This window comes from Gekko japonicus, unplaced genomic scaffold, assembly GCF_001447785.1.
Source record: "Gekko japonicus isolate JY-2015 unplaced genomic scaffold, Gekko_japonicus_V1.1 scaffold668, whole genome shotgun sequence".
NCBI lineage: Eukaryota > Metazoa > Chordata > Lepidosauria > Squamata > Gekkonidae > Gekko > Gekko japonicus.
The window spans coordinates 376,198-400,966 of NW_015174861.1; the positions used below are offsets into that span (position 1 = coordinate 376,198).

General features: G+C 40.9%; 1 protein-coding gene across 3 annotated transcripts in view; it reads right to left on the minus strand.

Moving 5' to 3' along the window:
* RHOT1 (ras homolog family member T1) overlaps nt 1–23,365 on the minus strand; it is a 49,403-nt gene extending 26,038 nt beyond the window's left edge. For all 3 annotated transcript variants that reach the window (XM_015424684.1, XM_015424683.1, XM_015424682.1), the window contains exons 1-10: nt 23,184–23,365; nt 12,408–12,466; nt 11,091–11,172; nt 8,189–8,232; nt 6,870–6,923; nt 5,371–5,423; nt 4,286–4,394; nt 3,997–4,098; nt 1,782–1,880; nt 148–256 (exon numbers count right to left, since the gene is read on the minus strand). In XM_015424684.1, coding sequence (XP_015280170.1) covers nt 148–256; nt 1,782–1,880; nt 3,997–4,098; nt 4,286–4,394; nt 5,371–5,423; nt 6,870–6,923; nt 8,189–8,232; nt 11,091–11,172; nt 12,408–12,466; nt 23,184–23,220 — 748 coding nt within the window. In that variant the 5' untranslated portion in view covers nt 23,221–23,365. The remainder of the gene's footprint in view (nt 1–147; nt 257–1,781; nt 1,881–3,996; nt 4,099–4,285; nt 4,395–5,370; nt 5,424–6,869; nt 6,924–8,188; nt 8,233–11,090; nt 11,173–12,407; nt 12,467–23,183) is intronic.
* Nucleotides 23,366–24,769: the final 1,404 nt, after the last annotated feature.

Below are 24,769 nucleotides of genomic sequence, written 5' to 3' on the forward strand. Positions count from 1 at the left end.
ACCTGTACAGACAACACAAAAACCATGCAGTCACGCCCATCCCTTCTTGCGGCTTCTGAAACCCACCCCTACATTCATCTCATCTCTCAGTTATCAACACACTCAATCCCACATGTATATTTTAATGCGAAGGCACAGAGCATGTACCTTTTAACGTTAATCCGTTATCTGCTACTCCATCACTAAGATTCTTCCGGACTACATTCTTGACATCTTCCAGAGCCTGGGGTGCTAATGGTGTGTTAAAACAGATTCGCTGAAAAGGGATATTCAAAATATTTCAAGTCAAGCCTTGGCACTATAGATATATTAGGTTAATCGTGGCCCCCCGAAACATTTTATTGCAGCCCATGTTCTCATGTTAGACTGCCAGACTGTGAAAACATCCTGCCAAAAAAGCATGGTGTACTTGGAAATTAGATTATTTATTCCACGTCAGTCTTATAATTGGGGGCAAACTTCCTCTAGTGTCCAGGTGAGCCTCAAAGACTCCACACCTGTGAGCTCCCAGCAGAGATGCAGCACTCCACCATTAAAAGCACAGAGGTTTGGTGTCTTTTCACTTCTCAGAAAGCAGACAAGCATTTGAATTGGGAGCATGCATAGCTGACTGATATTTTACCCTGACTCTCCCAAAGAGGAAGGGAACATGACCACGTGCACAGCACTGGGAATGTAAAATTTCTGGAAATGTGAAGCCATGAGAAAAATCTGGGGGTTTCCCCAAGGGGGGAAAAAAAAGAATTCTGGGGAAAAAATGAGATATGTGCAATACTTACTTTCCTATCAAACCTATGCCAGTTTGCTGCTTCAACAACATGGTAAGTGCAGAAAACTATATTAATGGCATACTGATGGAACGCTAAAATATAAATGCCTTAGTTTTCTACAAGCAAAATTGCAGATGTATACAATACTAAAGCAAGAGAGAGAGAACTGCAAACTGCTACCCCCTTAACATATTCCACATAGTCTGAAAGAAAAGGATATTTCATAGGAGTCTTTCAGTGCTCCCCAAAATTTCCTTTCCCCCCCTAAGTAAAAACTGAAAAAGTTCTCATACTTTTCCATGATATACATGTTGACCATTTCATTGTCTGACGAAGTGTGAATGTATATGAAAGCTCACACCTTGAATAAAACTTTGTTATGATGACCAGTGTTCCCTCTAAGCTGAGTTAGTGTAAACTAGCTCACAGGTTTTTTACCTCCGGCTCACACATTTTTGTCTTAGCTCTGGAAGGATGGCTCCAGAGCAAACTAATTTAATGCAGTAGCCAAATCGCTCACTCACAACTTTAATCCCAGTAGCTCACAAAGTTGGATTTTTGCTCACAAGACTCCACAGCTTAGATGGAACATTGATGTTGACTAAGGAAAACCTTGTCTTTAAAAGCATTTCATTTATTCTAAAAGGAAAAAAAATGTTTCTTTAATGCTCCCCAAAATTTCCACTGTAAGAGTTGGAAAACAAGTCCTGAGACTTATACTATGTATTTTTAATTGCTAAAAGTTTCTTTAAAAGCATTTAACTAATTTCAAAGAAAAAATATTTTAGAAATTTCTTGGTGTCCCTAAAATTTCCCAGTTTTCAAACTGAAGAAAATCCTAAGAGCTGGGGGAAGGGAATTTGTTTTGTTTTTTTCTGGACCTTTTCATCTCTGCACAACACTAAGAACAGCCATGTCCTGCTACGCATAGGCAGAGGTAACAGAAGCAACAGCTTAAGCCAACATGGTATAGCGGTTAGAGTGCTGGACTAATAAATAGAAGAAATATACCTGAAAGAAGTTGAGTTCTGCATCATTAAGGGTGCCATCATTATCCTGATCTGAAATTCTGAAGATCCGGGTTAAAGCTTTTATACAGGCAGGTTTCATCTACAGATTACGAAACAGTGAGTTGGAATTATTTTCTTCTAATATCTTAGTAGTTTAGATCACACAGTGTGTTTCTGCTGACAGAAGATTCCTGTCATAAAAATATGACTTTCTAGCTTTCCCCCACCCATTGCAGCCCCAAATGCTGTTCCTGGGGGTTGCCTGGTGCTCAGAAGCAACATTTCAGGGGGCATTCTGGGCTGCAGCAAAAGGAAGTAGGCAAAAAAGTCAAGCCGTGGCTGATATAAATCCCTGTGTGGAATCCAAGCTGGTATTTTTGCTTTCATATGGAATCCCAGTCTCCATCACAAAAAGGAATCAAAATAGAAATCTAATAAGTCCTTAAGTTTGCTGCTATTGGTTCTACAATTTCTTTCACACACACACACCACTAAGAAATGTCTGCATTGGGAGTGAGAATACACTTTAATAATAGTGCAAAATCTTCGTAAGAATTAACAGAGAAACTGTAGTTCAAAGAGCTACAGTTCAGTATCTCAATTCAGATATTGTGGGACATAAGCACACTTGTGCACTGTTATGATTTCAACACCTCAAAATAAATTAAGGGTTAAAAAGAACAGCAACACAGTTCTTTTACCACCATTATCAGAATTTCTTATAATTAAAGCCAGGACACTGGCATATTCTAACAACATCTATGCACCAATTTAAATTTTGTGGTGGTTTTCTGGAGAGGGAGTCCATATTAGTTTAATGAGATCAACCATATTGGCATGAGAAATACCACGACCCCATTTAGCTTTTTGTACGGAGATAACTAAATCTAGTGCAAAATCATTCCTTAATTGCAAATATGGCAATCAATTTTTATTCCATGGCAGGAGTTTAAGCAAAAAACCCAGTTAGCATCTGACTGCAAAAGGTTCACCAAGAGAACATTCTCTTAGCTCTCTGTAACATACTCAATCCCTTAAACCACCTATACTGATTACAGCTGTCTGATGCCTTAGAGGAAGGAAACAAGTGGCAACATAAAACTATCAGGCTCAGTGTTTTTCAACTGAAGATTCGAGTCTTTGACTCTACCAAAATAAAACATTTGGAGTTAAGAAGAGTTTTTCTAGTAACCCTCCTTGATCAACCATGCCCTGTACCTAGGGAGTGATGGAATATAGAAAACGAAGCAATATAATATTTTCTTGGTAGCTAAAGTTACTCTGAGAAAATGTCTGCCAGATTTCGTTCAATATAATTGCAATGCATCAAATCAAATTAAGATGTTTTGCTGTGTGATAAAGTGACAGAAACTGGGGGAGGATTTCTACAATAGGGATGGGCACAAACCACATTTTGCAGTTTGGTTCGTGGATCATGGCTGAACCACGAACTGGAAGGTAGATTTGTAAACTAAAGCAGTACGTATCAGTTTGTCACCCCTGCTTTCTGCTCCCCACCGCTTTTCACAGGGGGCAGAAAATGGATTTAAATGGTTCTGAGCCATTTAACCCCCGCTCTCTGCTCCCCACTGAAAGTGGTATGGAGCAGGAAGCAGGGGTTTAAATGGCTCTGAACCATTTAACCTCCTGCTCTCTGCTCCCCATTGTTTTTCACAGGGAGCAGAAAGAAGGGGGTTCCCTGAGAAAAGCAGTGGTGAGCAGAAAGCTGATGTTTAAATGGCTCAGAGCCATTTAACCACATGCTTTCTGCTCCCTGCCGCTTTTGGCAGGGAGCAGAAAGCAGGGGGGTTAAAAGGCTCTGAGCCATTTAAAGCCCTGCTTTCTGCTCCCTGCTGCTCCTCTGTTTTTCATGAAGAGCAGAAAACAGTGCCATTTAAACCCTTGCTTTCTGCTCTTTATGAATGGCCACAAACTGCCTTGAAATTTGTTGAAGTTTGTGGTGGGTCTTTACGAACATTGTTTTACGAACCACGCAAAATTTGTCATGATCCGGTTCATGCCCAACCCTACATTGCACCCCCCTCAGCCAAATAAAACATTGCAAGCTGCTATAGGTTTCTTTGTGTTAAAGGCTGGGAAATATGGTCTATATACAATAGAAGAGTTCCTTCTAGCCAGAGTAATTACTGTGGTGGTTTATGCACTGCCTTTGGGACTGCAAGGCTGATATTATAGAACAAGCATTATCAAAATACCTCTTTTTCTTCTGGACAATATAAAGGCCCTGTAGGATGCAGAACAGCTTTCTGTGCATAGTAGAACAGCTCAGAAATATTCTTCAAGTTCTTGGCTGAACACTGGGGGAACAAAGGTGAAGCTGTGAGGAATTTTGAAAGCTGGCAGTATAATGCAACAGAAAAAAGCTGGCACATATGGATTTAGTTAAAACACCTAGGTAAAGCAGCTTCAGTTACATGTATCATTACTATCTTGAAGTCAATACAGTAAGCATCAGTACGAATTTCAAGAAAAAACTTGTACTACCTCTACACAAGTTTCTATCTCTGTATATTGGTTCATGATAGGAAGGATGGTTTCCATACTGCTGTATTCCACCAGATCCGATTTATTCCCAACCAGTATGAGAGGCAGTCTGAAAATAAATTGATAATGTTTTCACAGTAAAAGACAAATCTACCTGCCTTTTATTTTTATTTATATATTTATATAAATATATATATAGCAGTACTAGCCAGTTTGGGCTCCAATTCTATAGAAAGGAGTGAGTGCCTAAAATTAACAGAATTCCTCCAGCATAACAATGTGTACAATTAAGGAGTGTGTAACATAACAGTGTGTAAAATTAGAAGACTTTTCTAACAAAATATTTACAGCTAGCAAACTATTTAAAAACTGATACAACAATGATTCTGGAACACTTCCTAATGTTATCAAACTACCCTACCTGCTCTGAAAACCACGAGCTCCAATTTGGTCTTCTGAAATTAACTTTAAATTACAGAACAATGCAGCTTTAAACTACAGAACAATTCAATGAGAAGCATCCAACATGACAATTAGAACTGATTCCAAATCATCTGTAAGTCACATGAGACCAGTTTAAATCTCAGTTTAGGAAACTTAAGTAGCTCCTGACAATTCAAAAAGGAGCAGACAAGCAAGGAAAGACCTCGCCCAAGATTAGGTCCAATTTAAGCCAAGTGGAAGATGAGTTTGTCATCAGTCTATCTTGGAAACTCGACTGTAGCTTCAGCTTTCTCCAAGCACACACAAAAATGAAACTATTGGGGCTTAAATAATTTAGAAGCAGCAACACGACCACAAAATCTTCCTCAGCTCAGTTAACATCCACCAGAAAATCACCAGCCATCACAGAGCATAAAGCAGTGTGAAGTTCGCACAAATCAATTATTATACCAATCGTGAAAGATTGTGTGTGTACACATTCCACATGGGGCAGACAAATCATCTCTCATGAGGTGGGACACTTCTGCAATAATCTAAGCAGCAACTGAATTCAGGCATTATTTTACATGGTACGTCACTGGTTAAGGAAAGCCTGCATAGCAGTTTCAGTTTTGTGTCACTGTGTAGTATTTTATATGTACCTGCTATCCTTGTCTGTTCTTTCATTGATGAGAGGTATCCATCGGCTTATCACCTAAAGCAACAAGTTAGTACAAATAAAAGTTCACTCAGATTCTTTCAATTCCAGTGAAGAAAATGCTTTCACTACACCACCTCCTCTCTGATCTAAATGGACATTAAAACCACACCTAAAGAGCTCATAAAGAAGCTACAGGGGATACGAGCGAGGACAACATTTTCAAAGGCATGAGGAGGGCATACAGAAGCTAGGATAGCTTTCCTTCTATAAAAGATTGAAAGATGTCAAATCTCTTTGCAACAACAAGGTGAAATATCAGACACAGAAACTGTAGCAACAAGCCATTCTGCAGGATCCTTTCTTGCATAATAAATACATGTTTGTTATTAATTTGTGGTGTCGGGTTTGCAGTTCTTCTCACAGGTGTGCCCTAGTGGAGTTCCGCTATTTTTGAACATTGCACACCACCAAGAGAGTGCAGCATCAGTGGTTATGCATCTGATCCTTAGCAACTCTAAGTCACCATGTCCCCCAGCAGCATTCACCATGTACTTTTTTATTCCAAACACTGAACAATGAATCTAGGAACACTGATGATGCGTAAGGTAAGTAATTCCTAGTAGCTGAAAAACTTGTGGAAGTACCAACAGCCCAGGATACAAATGGGGAATTGTAGCAGGACCAGCAATGAGTAAATAATGCTTTATTCCACTATCTGGGCAACAGTTCTAAGCAACCAAAAGAGGAACTGGGAAGAGAGGGAGAAGAATGCTGAAGGGATGGCAGGAAAAGGCAGGAATATACTGTCTGTTATGCCATGCCAAGAATCATCTGTTTCCCAGCATGCAAGTTCCATGCTAGTATTGCTGTACGATGACAATGCAGCAGCACTTGTAGGCCTTTTCTGGCCAGAAACCAGGCATGGCAAAGTGGTTTGGGATAGCATCTAGGGCTCCAGTAAGAGACGGGTAAGCTGAAGGACTATAAGGCATGAGGGCAGGGCTTTGCATAGTAAACTAAACCATGATTTGCCAGCTTATCTGGAGCCTCAAACTGGCTTCCAAGCTATGATGGACCACTGTCTGTGCTGGAGGAGGTGAAACATGGAGCTGTTCTGTGAACATCCTTAAGGTCTTAGAGGCTGAGTGTTTCTCTTCTTGGTTGTTTCACTAGCTGTTCCATATTTTCTCTTTAGCGGTTTTGGAAGGCAGAACACCTGTTCTCCTGATATGGAATATCCTCGCAGCCAGTTGCAAATGATACAAAGATCAGCTCTTCTCTCTCATCTTGGATTAATTCATTAAATGTAGTTCAGAGAGAGACTACCGCAGCAGAAATGCAATTGCATTATGAGTTTCATGCCTCCAGTGGGACTGGACCAGGAGGAGGGTGGAATAATAAAATGCCTCTTAGTATTTTGAGAGTAGTTTTTACAGAAGCATGCATCCAAGGATACTTCATTTTGAATATTAGCTAGAATAAAAAGTGCTTTCCTCCTACCTTATCAATTGAATTCTTGTTGTTAACTGCATATACTATGCAAATTACATTTGCCTAGAATAGAGAAGAAATAGATTATGACTGAAGGTTTAGCTAGATGAATATTAACATATATTATGAAAATCATAATAGGCAGCTTGTCAGATTTGATACTGTTCAGTAGATACATTCACACTATCTTCCTTCAGAGGTACATTCAGGGTTGTAGATACCTTGGTGTATCCTAGACTAGGCCAGAGCCATGATCATGTAATTCCCCCTCTCCCATACCTATAATCATGTATTTCAGGCAACCATCATGCCACATTCAAACATCACAAGAAACCTCTGCTTGTGACACAGCAACTCATTTGCTGTGCTTGCTGACGGGGGAAGCAACCAACATTCTGAAGGTTCTGAACTTTGTAAATCCAGTTTAGATTCATTGCTTGTGGGGAGGAAACAAAATCTTATTTTCCTTGTGCCTGTATTTCAATGGCACTGCTTCCTGGGTTTAACCAAAGGCTTCCCCGACCAGGAAGCTTTCAACTGAGTTGTCTGCAAGAGGAAGGAAGAGAGCACAAGCACAGCAAACATGTTCAGATGCACTGCAAACTGAAGTTTAATGAAAAGCTTCCCAAACCAGGAAGCATTCAAGACTGCATTGTACAAATTGGGGGGGGGGGGGGGGGGGGGTTGGGGACAAACAAGCCCATCGTGAAGAAAGGGTTGTCAGTTCTGAACATGGCCTCAAAGGACAAAAATGAAATCTCAATATAAGGATACTTTTCACACAACACAGAGATTCCATATTTTTATTTCATTGCCAACATAAAAAAGGGGGTAAATAAAAATTAAATAAATTATTCCTTATAGGTTCAACTTCCTAAGTGAAGACAAGTTTTGCTAAAGACTCTTCCATGCATTGTCCTAGCTTGCAGAAGTTGGATGGTTGGGAAATTAAAAAAAAAAGGCTACTCTGAGCTTGCCTGCAAGTCATTATTTTACACAGGTCTGACTGTGGCATATTAGCCATTGACACAATCTCAAAGTAGGAAGACATGATACAGTCTGTGCGGTTTGCCAAAAACCTTGATTATTCTGTGTCCAAATCAAGCTATGTATCAGTACAAAACATAAGCTCACCATTTTATAGGCCATACCCATTTCATGCTCCTGCACACAGTTAACTGCACACCATGACTAAAAGTAACCCTGCGCAGTTAACACCACACACCCACCATAAGGAATGCAACCTTGCTTATGTAGGAAAAAATTCAACAACCCCTCCAATGGAACTCAAGCTCAAGTATTCCAGAGAAGATGAATATTCCACTCACTTGCGATATCTCATGATGGAGCTGTTCGTCACTTTGCTCAGATTCTGCATGAAACAGAAGAATTTCAACACTGTTTATTTGCACTGGAAGGGCAATTCGACCAGCTATGCTTACAAAGACAAAGATGTGCCAATTTAAATCAAGCATTCAACGTAAAAAATACATTCTGTCAAATGCAGCCTCAACTACTGTTTACAAAGCAACATTCTGTGCGACAGATAAAGTAATAAGGTAAGCAGAATCAGCAGTGAAAGACAGATGTCCATTAGATCACTAAAACACTCCTAGCCACAGACTGGGTCTCCTAAACTGTCCATTAGAAAACACAGCTGCTTTTCTCCTAGCCACAGACTGGGTCTCCTAAACTTTCTATCCCCTGCCTCCCCAGTTAACTACTGAAATTGATTTTACAATTTTCACAGTGTACATTTATACCACAGAGCATATTACAAAATGACTAACAAGTTATCACCACAAAGAGAGATTTTACTCCTGGTTTCCAAAGTAGCCATCTACATGTATTAATTCATGGCAATTTTACTATTAATTTTAAAAAGTGCTCTGAACACAGCTGCATTGCATTGTTAGCATGAAACATGACTTTTGTCCACTCTGCCTGTGACGCACAGAAAAATCTTGGCTTCATGTTCTTAAGCCTTCAGCTTCCTGAAGAACTCACCATGCGATGGGAACTACTTCAGTTAAAGATAGAAAATATATATCATCACTACAAAAGAACGTTGGAACAGTGAAAATCTTTAGGACTCTTGCTGCAGGAATTCTTAAATAATGTCTAAGTTACATTCTTGAATATACTTTTACTAGTACACATGTTCTTGAATATACTGTTACCAGTAAAGAATGTCACAAAAAACTTCAGAGTCCATGCTGAGAAACTAGTTTAAACCATTTCTACAATGTTAGGCTCTAGTGTGCCATCTCATGAACAATTTTGCTGACAAAGAAAATTTTTCTGCCTGCTCTAAACCCACAAGTGGATGTCAGTAGACACTGTAACCATTAGCCAAGCTTAGACTTCAAAGAAAGGTGATTTTTGGTAATGGGGGTGTGGGTGTGTCTACACACACCATCCTAAAAGTTTTAGAAAACTAGTAAAAATGCCAGTCACAAAGTTATCTGGTAGGAACTGAGCATTGCACTTGGCAGAACAATAGCTTCACATTTGCTAAAAAAGGTTTGCTGTGAAAGTAAATCATAGCAGCCAAGTTCTATCTCCCTGCAACCTCAGCTAGAGGTTAACCAAGGCCCTAAGGACCACCCCAGGTGACAATCTGGGGCCCAGTGAATACTTGCACATCAACACAGTGTCTTAAAACTAGCAAAGTTCTGTGATTGGGAGACTGAACTTATTCCTACTTCCCTTGAAAACAATTGTGGAGCTAGAATGAGAGTCTGAAAGTAAAGTATGTCCTGAACAGGCACTGCAACTTATCTGCTCGGAAACATTGCAGGTATGAAGCTGTGGTCTGACCCTGAAAACACAGAGTACTGTCCTGAATGTGCACATCCACTTTCATTCCTATGATTTAGTCTTGATGGGAGATATTGCATTTTCCTTCCCACTTCGAGAAGTGGTGTTATGATCAAGCTGGTAACTAAACTTGAAACAGAACTGTGTCACGAACACCCCCCTCAACTTTCATCCCAGTATTTTCAATATTTCATGAGAAACTGAAGAAATCTTATAAAAAGAACATTGAATGATTAAAGCCCCTGCATGGCCCAGCTGAAAAACAAGGTGAAAAGCACTGCTAAGATTACTATGTACTTTAAACTGTGTAAGGCAGGGGTCCTCCATGAGGTGCCCGTAGGTGCCATGGCGCCTGGAGACACCTTTTCTGGTGCCCACCAAGTGTTTTTAGGAAGGTGGGGTGAATAAGTGTTTTGATCAACAAGCCTTCTGATTGCCTGTGCAGATTTTTTAAAATGTTATGTTGGCAGCAGCTGCCACCACAACACAAGGATCTACACTGCGTACTGAAGTTGAGCTGTGACAATCATCTTGCGGCTGACGCTGCCTCCTGTTGTTGCTGTGCCCACCATGCCATGTCAGAATTTCAAATGTGCCCACAGGCTCAAAATGGTTGGGGACCCCGATGTAAGGTTTCTCCATAACTGTACTCATTTCAAACACCACCAGAAGGAGACCTGCTAAAATGTAGCTATGATAGATGTTTTTCACCACATACATATCCAACAGTAAACATACAAGTCAATGTTAGTAGTGAGTTAGACTATTCTAGCTACTCTTTTGTTAAAGAAACATTTATGTGCCTCCCGAAATTTGACAGAGACTAGTTTAATTTTTCACCTAGTAGCTGTACACTAGATTCACAAATCCATGGCTGTTGTCTTCTACCTGCAAGCAGGTGGAAGAATACCAGCACAGCACTATACCTGACAGAGGTTCCAATAGGTGCCATGCATCTGCTCTGTTCTCTCCTCTCCTGAGAACTCCTACCTTCAACTGCCATGTGTTTTACAGAGAGCTGCCAAAGAGCACCAGCCATGTAGAACACGTTTTCCAGCCAGTAATTGAAAGCACACATATTCCCTTTTTATCAACATGCTGAATTACATGGGCATGGCTGGGAAAAGGATAGTCTATATGGGGATCAAGATAGGGAATTAGAAAGAGTTCCATCCTACCAGTGATAGGTGTGTATGAAACATGAAGCAGTAAGGAAAGGTTATCTTTTGGACTGCAACCTAGTATGAGTGGGCAAGGAGTGGGCTTTCATTGAATTTTTAGCCACTTTTTTTTGGTTTCATTTGTAAATACACATCCACATATCCTCTCTTTTACAGCTAGTCAGCTATAGAGAGATCTCACAGGAAAAGAGGGTCTCGGAGGTTAATTTGGGGAGGGGGAATCAATTACCTGAATAATCCACTATGTGGGTTGGCACTCTTTCTGGAGTAACATCAGCAGGGATTGTGATTTCTTCTGCTCGTGGAGGAACCTTTGTTTACAAAATGGGAAAATCGTTGAAGTCAGTCAAAAATACCAACAAGGCCTGTAACCCAATAAAACATTAGATGTTGCATTCGTGTTATTAGAAAGCTTGACAGAAAGCTGATACTTCAAAATGTTTCAGGTTCTTTCAAAACTTGCTACTTTGATTTTACTATACTTCAAAATGTTTCAGGTTCTTCTTTCAAAACTTGCTACTTTGATTTTACAGACTATTGTGAACATTCAAAATCTTCACACATTAGTATGTGACAATGCCTACCTTTGTATTTGTAATGTATATCTCACTAGTTTAAGACCCTAAAATTACAGTCACCTCATAGGTTTTGCAGACTTCCACTATGAACAGGGTAACATGCAGTCACTTCAAAGTATTCCTTCTCTATATCTCCTTGATTAAGCCTATAAACAGGAAGGTTAAGATATGAAAACAAGCTGAATAGCTGACTCGTCACTCTTCATTAATCAGGTGGACAACATAAATGGCCGGGATTGGGCGATTCAGCAGCAGGGATTGGGCGATTCACAATTCTAAATCATCATCATCACCATCCTCCTGCATCATTTCTTCTGAGCCATCACATCCATCATGCCACACCTAGAATAGCCAGGGGATTCTACTAAGCCTTTCTCAACTACTGTGTGTTCCCATGAAACCAGGGGATTCTACTAAGCCTTTCTCAACTACTGTGTGTTCCCATGAAACCAGATCTTGTTGGGCCCAGTCTGCTGGCACAATGCCATAATGGCCTGTTGCCCAAAGTGTTGAATGCTAAAACACAAACTAAGGGGCCTGAAATTTCTAAAACGGTAGCCATGTACCCTAGAGATGGAAATGTCCACTACTAGCATAAAAAGGTTAGTCTGAGTCCTAAGAACTACTTTTTATGAATATTTCATACTAATTGTATGATAACTATCACTGCCTTTACGTCACAGGACCATGAAAAAAATATGGCAAAGAAATTTACTGTGCCTCATTCTCCACACACAAAATGGATGATTCAATTAATCTGCTTACAGAAAAGCTTAGTCATTTTTTTCAAAGAAGTAGGTTGGATGTTTCAAAACAAAATAACAGAGCATACACAGTTATATATACAGTCAGTTAAATATTGCTAGTTTATCCTTTTGTGTTTTGTCTTCTTTTGGGGATACCCACTTTCTCTGTGGAGCTTTTAAACAAATACGTTCCACAACAGGAATATTACCCAGATATCCTACCTCTTCTGGAAATTCTTCACTGACAAGAGACATAATAAGTGACGTCTTCCCAACTCTGGCTGTGAAATTTAGAAAACATGAATGAGTGAAGGGTTTCTATACTTATGCATATACCTATCTACAAGTTGAGGGGTTTCTGCCATAGACTTTTCAGGTCAGCGTGAAATTAGGTTCTACATGTCACTGACTAGTAGTATATTTGTAACATAAACATGCCCTGCTTGTAGAATCCAAGAACGCCATTTTTCCCATAGCGCTGCTCTGATTATGTGAACAAGCATGCAATCCTAACTCTCTAGATAATAAAAATAAAATCCTCACATTCCATAAGTTATGTTCATTACTGGACTGTACCAACAACTGACAAATTAGAGCAGTCTTACCACCTACTAGTTGTGAAGCTCTGAAGCATAGGGATAATTACTGATCCTGGCTTCAATTTTACACAAAGTATTTTTGTCTGTTTTAGGATAACAGGGTATGTTGCTATGCAATGAAAGATAAATAATATTTTGAGGGATGAAAAGTTAAACAATCACCACGTCTACCCCAGTCAAGGTAGAGGACAAGAGTGGAGTGCGCTGGTGATGTCACAATCTGTATTTCAAGGCAGAGATGCTATCAAAGCAGGACTGGACAAGAAACAAGAGGGTATATAAAGATATACTGAAGTATGCCTCTAACATTATCTATGGATCTGTTTCCCGAGTCTGTCCCCTGTCTGAGGATATCTAAATCTGCAGATCAGGGCCACACTTGCACTAAACAGATTTTTCTGCAAACTTGGGTGACTCCCTAAGTTTGCAGAAAAATCTGAAATTTACAAAAAACAAAATACATTGAGGGTTTAAATCCCCCCAAAAGTAAAACAGCGTTCTCTATCTATGCATAAGGAATGCTATTTATCTACATTCTGTGTTGCAAAGCATACCCAAGGCCACGGCAGGCCCAGCAGAGGCAGCAGTGAAGCAGCCCAGGGGCTGTGCTGGGCCCAGAGGCAGCTGGAAAGAGGCCGGGGGATATGCTGGGCCTGCTGCTGCTGAAGAAGAAGCAGCATGGGGGTTGCGCTGGCCCTGGCGTCAGCAGCTGCATAGCCCGGGAGCCCTGCTGGGCCTGGCAGCAGCTGTACAGGCCAAGAGCCCCACTGGGCCCGATGTTGATGGCTGCACAGCCCTAAAAAAAACTGCTGGGCCTAGGGCTGGTGGCTACACAGCCCCGGAGCCCCACTGGACCCCACTGTGACACAACTTGGGAGTGGCACCAGGCCCATCCCCAGCAGCAGCACAGCCTCTCGGTCACACTTGTCCCGGTAAGATAGGGGGGGAGGGAATCCCTCCACAAGTATCTGTTTACCTTGCTCTGGTTAGACCTCACCTAGAGTATTGTGTTCAGTTTTGGGCACCACGATTTAAGAAGCATACAGACAAACTGGAACGTGTCCAGAGGAGAGGAACGAAGATGGTGAGTGGTCTGAAGACCAAGTCCTATGAGGAAAGATTGAAGGAGCTGGGTATGTATAGCCTGGGGAGGAGAATACTGAGAGGTGATATGATAACCATCTTCAAGTTCTTGAAGGGCTGTCATATAGAGGATGGTGTGGAGTTGTTTTCTATTGCCCCAGAAGGTCGGACCAGAACCAATGGGGTGAAATTAAATCAGAAGAGTTTTCGGCTAAACATTAGGAAGAACTTCTTGACAGAGCAGTTCCTCAGTGGAACCTCAGGAATGGAGGAGGAGGAGGAGGAGATTGGATTTATACCCCGCCCTTCACTACCCAAAGGTGTCTCAGAGCGGCTTACAAACTCCTTTCCCTTCCCCTCCCCACAACAGACACCCTGTGAGGTGGGTGGGGCTGAGAGAACTCTGACACAAACTGCTCTTTTTCAAGGACAGCTGTGCCAGAGCTTGTGACTGACCCAAGGTCACATCAGCAGGTGCAAGTGGAGGAGTGGGGAATCAAACCCGGTTCTCCCAGATTAGAGTCTGCACACTTAACCACTACACCAAACTGGCTCTCCTTCATTGGAGGTTTTTAAACACAGGCTAGATGGACATCTGACAGCAATGCTGAGTCTGTGAACTTAGGCAGATCATAAGAAGGAGGGCAGGAATGGTTGCATCAGTGCTTAGTTCTTGTGGTCTTTTCTTACATACCCAGGGAAATGCTGATTGCCACTTTGGGGTTAGGAAGCAATTTTTCCTCCAGGCCAGTTTGGCCAGTGATCCTGGAGGTTTTTTGCCATCTTCTGGGCATGGAGCAGGGGTCACTGGTGCGGGGGGAGTATTTGTGAATTTCCCACATTGTGCAGGGGGGATGACCCTGGAGGTCCCTTCCAACTCTATGATCTCAGGCCAACACTTCTCTTAAGTACTTTAAGGTAACGTTTTTATTTATATCCCACTTTGCTCTTTTGTGGGGATCCAAAGTGGCTTATCACATCACAATCCCCTCTTCCACTTTATTCTTATAACCACCCTACTGTTAAAAGACTGACTGGCCCAAGGGCACTCAACAACCTCCCATGGCCAAGTCGCCATTCAAACCCAGTTTTCCTAGCCTGCCACTCTAACCACTATGCAATACCAGCTCTCCATTTACTTTAAATATTTGGAGTTACAGAATGATTTTAAGAGTACTGTGCATACTTAGGGTTGGATTCACACTAAGTTTTCCACTAATGGAAAGTGTGGGGTAATTTCCACCAAGTCCTTCTTTCTGCTGCAGATCTGATTTGCCTCTTATGCTGTTCGTGACCTGGTCCTGACCAGGCTTGCGCAAGCTTGTCAGATCTTGGAAGCTAGGCAGAGTTTGCCCTGTTTAGTATTTGGATGGGAGACCTCCAAGGAATACCAGCATCACTACGCTAAGGCAGGAAATGGCAAGCCACCTCTGAATGTCTCTTGTCTTGAAAGCCCTCTGTGTAGCGACATAAGTTGGCTGCAACTTGATGGCAAACAAACAAAAAACTGCTCCTGGGGGTTCTCTGTCCCCCAGGAACAGTATTTTAGTGAGAGTAATGAGCTGCAGTGTAGGGAGAGAAACATTCTGTTCCACTGACAGAAGTACCCTTGTGTGGTAGAAAACTGCACATTTAGCAGTGCTGCACAAGTCAAAATACAACTTCCTCCCACATGAATTCTGGGCAGGGAATTCCAGCAGATCTCCATTAACTGATATTGCCTTTTAAGTTTCAACTAGTTCTATCAGCTTCATCTATGCAACCAATATAACATATTGGTTTAGTTCAGAACATCATATCAGGAACCTTATTATTTATATTCCACTTTATGGCCCCAGGGGGCCTTCAGGCCAGCTTACAAGAATTTCAATTAAACACAGCTGTAAGCTTTTCAATAAATCATCACTTAGCTTCCATGACACAGACTGCTAAAAAAAGCCAAGGAACTCTTGAGACATACTGCAATTTTTAAGCCAGGTGATCTTTTATGGTTGTGTTACTCTGGAACACTTTTGCCTAAAGCACATAGAGCTACAGTTCTTAAGATGGACCAAGCATTTGCTAATTTGACTTAATTTTAACTCCCTGAAACAACATCTTGGCAAATGCCAAACTGTTTTACCCTACACATGATAACGTGTAGGGTTTAACCTACTTTCTCTGTTTTGGTGTATAGCAGGTAAGCCTGTCACATCATATAGCTTAAAAAAAGAATTTTGAGTGCCTCTGCAAATGTTTATTTAGATTTAATTACTGCTTCCCTCACTCCCTTCAGCATTCAAATAAGGACAATCATCTTTGATGGCTACATGCAAAAAAGAGACCTCTGAAATTAAAGTGAACGCAACTCATGGAGGCAGGGTGCATTTAAGGTCAGCAGGACTAGAGATTTCTCTCCTGAATCCTGAGCACAGGTGACAGCCATCTGAAGTACATCTACCTGCCTCTCACCAGCCGAGGAAGCTTTCTGTGCTCTTATGCCAGTATTAAGTAGACAGCATGGAAAGAAGCTTTGAACAAGCAACAATGTGTGGCACAGACCAAGCCATTCACAGTGCCCCACCACAACTGCCCACATCTGTAAGACAGGTATAGGACAAGTATTGGCTGAACACAGATACTATATTCAAGGTTCAAACGCACTGGAAAAATACACCTGATACCACCAAGATACTGTTTACAAACTCTCTTTTTTTAATCTATCAACTGAATACAATGGATGTTGCAGCACCATGCAAAACCTCCATTCCTAAAACAGGAAATTTGAATGCTCCAACCTTAAAGGTTGTTTATGTCTTACTGCTAGAAATAATTATGCTATCCATATTACATTAGCCCTAACTATTGCATGGAGAGGGGAGATCACCACAAATAGATTAATATTGGCTAAGAGAGCCACAATCTCTTCCCAGCCTCAGTTTAAAGTACCTCTAACTGGGCCAGGCAACACCAAACAGACCCAACACTCCATATTCTAATCCCAACACCACCCCACTTCTACTGATCAGATACAACACACACTTCACCCTATTTTGCCGTACAAGTTTTTATGCTTCACTTGGCTGCCATCCATCAGCCAAGTTATCCTGTCTTTGTTTTAATTACATATGTAGACATTCAGTTTTATCATTACTGGTAAGACTTAGTCAAATTAGAAAACCTTTTTCTTAAAGAAAAAAATTCCATGCTTAATTTACCTAAATTAACTGTAGTCAATAGGCAAGAACGAGAAGCTAATATTACAATACAGAAAGTTCACAAAACAATGAAGTCCTTAAAAAATTAATCACCAGGTTTTATTACAGAAAGAATGCTGAAACAGTAAGTGAACCCTTGCTAAACACAATAAAACAAAATCAGAATACTGGGGAAATTGCCATGACATGCAGAGGAGGAAAGCTAATAGTACTTCCAAAAACAGGTAAGGATAAGATGTTAATAACATCTAATAGACTCGTAACATTGCTGAACTATGACTACTAGACATTTACTATAATGTTTTCCACCAGGCTTAAGAACATAGTAGCAAATTATATGTCTATCAATCAAGGTGGCATTATACCACATTGACAATGAACTTCAAACATATATAAAATTGTAGCTAACTGAATATGTTAAAAACATCTCAGCTGCAATTTTGTATTTAGATGCAAAAAAAGCCTATGATCATGTGGAACTAGTTTATTAAATGTTTGAACACATTCAGCTTCAGCAAGCACTTTGTAAGTTGGCCAAAAAAATATAAATTTCTACAGGTAGACTGAGCATTAATAAAAAGTTCTATAGTCAGATATTGGAATGAGAGGAGTAAAGTAAGGATGTCCTCTGTTGGGTTTGCAATTTGCCTTATTTAGAACCTTTTGCAGCAATGATTTGACAAACATCTCAGAGGAAATAACTGTAAACAATTTTTGTTCAAAATGAAATTTATACACGGACATTATACTATAGTTTATTGATGTTAAAGACTCACGTTTGGCATCAGAAGACACAATACAGGAATTTCTAAATGTCTCTGGGTATAAGATTAACACTACAAAAGCTGAAGCTTTATTTTCCAATATTAAAAAGGGACTACATAGCAAGCTCTTTATTGTGTAAAGCTAAACAAATGAATGTTGTCAAATATTTGGGAATTTGCTTCTCCAAAAAAAGTAAAGATATGTATTATCTAAATTTTGAGAGAGTTATGAAAGATTAAAAACATATTATCCCTATGGACAAAGATAAATGTATCAATATTAAGTAAAAAATAATTAAAATGTCAATTATACTTAATTGAATTTCCTGTTTTGGAATATTGTTATCCTAATACAGGAATGGGAGTTTAAAATTATGCAAAAATGTTTAATACATTTCATTTGAAGCTGTAAGAAATGCAGAGCTAATATGCAGGATGCCCAAGATATCACGCCAAGAGGAGGTTTAGGTAATCTTAACCTCCAAAACTACTAGTGTTCAGCTAGAAATGGATGGTTAATTAAATGGATAAAAGATAAAGAGTCAACATTGTTTATCATAGAGCAATCCTTTGCAAAAATATCACTTGAAGTATGGATCTGGCTGAGTAAGGAAGGACAGCAAAAATCTCCACAATGTTCAAGATCTCTATGTTATTAATGCCTTAGGTCATGTCTGGACCAAGGTTAGATCCTGGAAATTCACCTTTATCATCAGCAATAAGATCCAGTAATTTTAGCCAAACAGTGAAAGAAGGTAATTTAAAAAATGGGAAGATTGAGGGATTTCTGATTATAAATAATTAGTTCTAATGCATAAATTATTAACTTCATCATTAATAAGGAGATTCCTTTCTTCCAGTATTTTTAGGTTTAAAGTTTTTTACAATCAAAGTTTAGAAAAGAGAGAAATAATATTTTGCGAGGGAAATCAGCAATGGCTTGAGAAAGAAATATTATTTTCTAAGATATATAAATTTTTGTTCAATTTTGACAGTAAACAGCAAGAAATCAGCTACCCAACTGAATCTAAATCCATTCTGTAGTTCTACTGAGAATCACCAAGAAGCGCTTACAGTAAATGACTTAATGAAAATACTAGGCACCACAATGACATTTCTATGTGGACTGGTGCCTGGGATTTGTTGAGTTTTGCCTTAACTCTTCCTTATGACTACAGAGAATTATAAACAACTCAAATATAGTAACAACGGGGGGGGGGGGAATCACGGGAACATATTCTACATTGTGAACATCAGTTAAAGGGTGGCCACAACAGTCTCACACAAATATACACCATTCCACTGAAGCAGAGCTAGCCATTCTGGGGGCCTGTTTTGCCTTTGCCAGTATACATTTTGAAATGCTATAGAACTTGCAAACCTGGTACAGGCAGTAAACACAGCAGGACACAGAAGTGAAGATGTACTATGATCAATTATGTTTCCACAATACCATCTCCAAGTCTCAGAAAGCTTTTGTCTGTACACAGCCCTGGATTTTTAAAACGTTCTGTATCCTGTAAGTGTTGAATACCTTCTTAATATATTCAAAGTACAAGTATCGGCTTTCCATAGTACACAGTACGCACGACACTGTTTCTATAGGTAGGAACTATGAGATACTCTACCCTTTTTATAAGCAACTGATACACTGACTAATTAAAGAATTCTGCTACCTAATTTTAGGTATTCCAGTTAGACCACAGTATGAGCCCAGCAGAAGGTAATGGAGAATTTGAACATTCAGAGAGGCTATCTTCAGAGGTTCTAAAGACCAGGACTAAAGGCCTGAGAGCTAGCACATAGGACACTACACTTTTTCATACGTGGTGGTGGTAGAAAGTGCCGTCAAGTCTCAGCTGACTGATGGCAGCCCTGTAAGGTTTTCAAGGCGAGTGATGTTCAGAGCTGGTTTACCATTGGCTGCCTCCGCATCTGGTATCCCTTGGAGGTCTCCCATGCAAAACACTAGCCAGGGCTGACCTTTACATATGTACTGTGCCCAAATCTCACAACTTATCAGCAGTAGTGCTTCTTCACTACACAGCACACACTCTTAGACAGGGAGTCAAAGACAAGATAGCTATCCTGTCCCCAGAGAGCTTTATGCTTAGCTTTCAAGCATGCAGTAGGCACAACATTTGCAGTCTGGGATCCCAGTCAAGAGAAGGGCATAGGGAGCTGCATGAGAGGCAGGAGTTCAGGTTTATTCTCAAACTCTAGCTCAGACATACACAGTCCCAAAGCAGCTTCTAACAAGTGTCCACCAAAAGTCAAATGCTTGTAATGGACAGCAGAGACCCAGCTCAAGAAAAACCCTACTGCATTTGGCTACAAAGAGTGTCTATGTCTGGTACTGGGAGTCATTTCCTCCAAGGTCACAGGCAAGCAAGAAAGCAAATCATGAGACAGAACACTAAGTGCAGTGTTCTAATCCAGCAGAACTCACAACCAATTTAAGCATCTAGCACACAGTTTAAACAAGTGTAGTTCTTGATCGAAACCTTCTATTAAGATACACTCCAAGCATGCAATACCAAATCATTCTACACTACAAGCAATAAACCTTAAGTTTAAAACTAAGGTATTTGATACTACAAAACACAACTAAATTAACAATTCACTTAATATTTAGTAACTGGTGGGAGTGGGGGAGAAGGAAAAATAAAATATCAAAAAGAAATGCCTACAAAGTAAATTTCATGCACAATCTTTATTACCAGATCTCAAATATTCCAAGGAATGGTTACATTTGTTTGTTTACTTGCTTTATTTATAGCCCACCTTTCCTAAAAAAAACAAAATGGATTACAGGGGGGGAAAATAAAGCAATGATATGGCATAAAACACCCAGTGAACAATGTCATAGGATTGGGATAACAAAATTAAAGGCAAGGTATACTATGAACACTGCAGAAAGTGGAATTACAAAGGCAGAAGACAATGCAGTAAAAGCAAGACAATACCTAAAATAATCAGTGCATTAGACCAATCCTTTTCCATTATCAAAACACCCTCCTGGGACATGTTTGCTTTGCACACTGCATGCAATGATAGAAGGCTGAAGCTGCCTCACAGTGTAATGTTTCATAGCATATTAGTCAGAGAAAAAAATACATTATGAAAAAGTAGCATCATTTTGCAGTTTACTTTAAACAAGACAAGCTGTTATTAACATTATAATGAACATATGCGCAAACTAAGGCCTCAGTATGCAGGCAAGATACCTTGATATTTAGATTAGAGAACAAGAAACCTGAATTCCATGCCAAGACCATTTGAGAAGCAAGTAAAATATGCATGCAAATTATGGCAATGATGAGCTTATCATAGAGGCTTAAGTATTAAGTATTAAGGAGTTGAATTGAAGCCTAAGATGCCTCCTGTCTTCTGGATATGCACTTCATTAAAGTCAGTAAAGCTTGTAAAAACTACAAGCAGAAAGACTGCATGTAGAAGTTCATGTGACACTTCTATGAGAATACTAACTTGGCAGACAACACCTTTTTCTATGCACATGACTGTGAAACCAGCTTAAAAATAAATTCTGCCCTCTATCTATAAGGCAGCTGTTGAAGACTACCTATAGAAAAGTGATCACTTTGTGCCTGTACATTCAAGCATGAATCAATTAATGACAGAGACCAGGGAGGCTAACAGTGCAATCCTAAACAGAGTTACTCCAGTCTAAGGCTATTGAAATCAATGGGTTTAGAGACTGGAGTAACTTTTCTTAGGATTGCACTGTGAGTAATGAAATAGTAGCTACAGCAGTTATCTTCCACAGAGAGCCACCTAATCTTTAGCAGAGTAATAGAAACTTGGAATACATAATGTGAGGAGCTGACCACCTTACTGTGACTAAAGATGGGGTGGCTCAATCTGGCCACAAGAATAAGGCAATGGTTGGAACACATACACACACACACAAAAAAAAACAACCTAAACATGTGTCCTTTTTCAGTACTTAGGGAGAACTGCAGGGTGTTAGTCCCCTATCCACATAGTTTGAAGAAAAGATGGCAAACTAGCCCTCCAATGGCCTATTCTGACAAATTAAACTTGAATCCCCTACCATGCTTTTCTTACCCTATGCTGCTTTGAGACACTCCTCCCTTCCCTTGCTTTCTCAGCAGGCTTCACCGACCTGTTTGGTGTAGTGGTTAAGTGTGCAGACTCTAATCTGAGAGAACCGGGTTTGATTCCCCACTCCTCCACTTGCAGCTGTTGGATGACCTTGGGCAAGCCATAGTTCTATCAGAGCTGTTCTCTCAAGGACAGTTCTGGAAAGAGCTCTCTCAGCCCTACCTACCTCACACGGTGTTTGTTGTGAGAAGGGGAAGGAGTTTGTAAGCCGCTCTGAGACTCTCAGTGAAGGGGCAGGTGTAAATCCAATCTCCTTCTCCTCCTCTTCTTATATTTATTCACTGTGTCGACTGTATTTACTTGTTTATTCAGAAAATATACACACAGAGGCCTGCTCAAAGCAGCTCATAAGAGAAACTATACCATGAAGTCATTAAAAACAAACATACAGAAAATGATCAATATTAAAACAAGCCACAAAGCCATTGATCATGGATCAGTTCTCAGATGAGTTAGAAAAAGCAATCTATAAAAACTATTTAAAAAGGAGAAAGCTCCACAGTCTGGACCAAAAGAAATGTTTTGACTTGGTACATAAAGAAGAATAAAGAAGACACCAGGGGAGGGGACGGCATTTCAAAGATGAGACACACCACCACAGAAAACCCCCCACCTCTGGGTTGCCACCCTCCTCACCACAGCACAGAGAGCAGGACTTGAGAAGAGGATCTTCACTGGCAGGCGGGACAGTATGAGAGAAAGCATGGTGAAGTCCTCAAAGTGACAGGCATCTTTTTAAAGATACACAGTCCACGCTCTTTCTCCCTATCAGTTATCAGATCCTATCACAGAATGAATGCTGTCCCCAGCCATCCACCGGGACCTGCTTCAGCTTGGGTGTTTGGGTTCTCACCCTGATACCCACCCCCCAGACCTTCACCCCCTTCCTTTTCCACCCACGCCTTCTCCATCGCTCCCCCTGACCCCTTTCTCCCCGGCCACTCCCCCACCCCCATTCCCTCTTCTCCACTCTCCCCACGCGCCTCTCCACACCCACTTGGCTCCAACCCTTCTTGTCTTGGCTCTTTCCAAGGCACCCTGCCCAGGGCCCAGCCCCAGCCGCGCCTCCCTCAGTCCCAAGGAAAGCACGAGCGCCCCGGTTCCCACAGCACCCCCACCCTCCTCGCGCCCTCTCCCTTTCCCCACCCAGTCAGCAACTTACCCACCTTCCCTCTCCCCCGCCTTGACCTTCCCCCTCCCCTCACTCACGTTCTCCCACCAGGAGAATCCTCACGTCCTTCTTCATCTCTCCGCTCCTTCTTCCTCTCCTGGGCCCCTCAAGCCGGGCCCGGCTCACATCAGGACTGCAAAGAAGGGGGAAAGCCTCGGCCTGCGGGGACGCACCCGCTCGCGCTTCCAACAGCCGGCTGCGCCTCGCAACCTTCCCCTCCCTTTCCCTGGCCCGACAAGACTAGAGCGGCGCGCTGCATCCACTTCCGGTTACCGAGTGGTAACGCCGCTATTGGCTGTTATGAGGGTGCCGCTCTAGCCTGTGTCGTTCCTGTGGTGTGCGCCCAAAGTGGGTCTTCTTGATGTCGGTCTCTGTGAATTAGGAGTGGACACTGGAAGTGCCTATATAGTCTGCGGTGGGAGCTGTATGGCTAGTTGCCAGGCTCGGGTACAAACTAATGCATTGGAGAACGGGGATGATTGGTGCGTTACCTACTCAGAACTAGACCAGACACTTGCCGGTTTTTCTTGGGATCTTCAGTAGAACAAAGTTTTGAGTCCAGCGGCAGCTTTAAGATCAACAAAGTTTTATTTAAGGTGTGAGCTTTCGTGTGCAAGGCACACTTCCCCAAACACCTTCTTCAGTTCATGCAGAGCAATAAAAAGCATAGTGCGCACAAATGAATGGGGCGTAAGGCTTCCACGCTCTGTTGAGGGGTGCGGTCGAGAGGAAGGTAGGGGCTGGTGTCTGCTGCTGCAAGTTCAGGGATATTTTGTGTGGGAATGAATGTTACTGTATAACAGCCCGTTTTCAACGTTATGACTTTACAGATTCCCGTGCCATTCAGAATGACAGGTTTTCAACGATGACTTTATTTTGAAGCCTGCAGGGCAAAGTACAGAAGCATAAATCATCGTGGAATTCTTCAGACACTAATTTGGGGAGTGGAACAATTCAGCCCCATTTTAGATGGCCAGGCACCAAGCTAAAATAGATTAAGTTATCCAGCAATAGGGGCGTCATAACTACAAAGCACAAACAAAATAAAGGGGAAAGCATTAAGCAAAGCAAGACAACAACAATTTATTGGAGTGAAACAAAATTTTATACTGCATTTTAACAGTGACCAAAAATCAGATTAAGGTTCTGTGAAGACTGAGTCTTCCCCATGTATCACCATTTAGCTATCCTTAGATTGTTTTGCAGTGCAGCCCTAAACAGTTACACCCTGCTAAATTCATTGATGGCACTGGGTTTAGATGGGTATATAACTCTGTTTAGGATTGCACTGTTAAAATAGCACTGTGGTCTTGTACAAAACCTCTTTTAAGTGATGCACTTGGAAAAAGTATGTCTGTACAGTCATGACTATATAACATAAAGGTGCCATATTCCAAGATATCACACTAATATAGGTGGCTGAAGTGAATACATAACTATATTCTATATTCCTTTTAATAAAATATATTTATTATGAAACTTAAAATGCTCTTTTTTGCTCTGTTTTGTTCTATATGTATCTATTATATCTATTCAATTCATCTATGTATCTATTCAATTCATAAGCTCAAAGTGATTAACCAAAAACATTCTAAACACATCTCCAATTGCAAAGCTTCAAAGT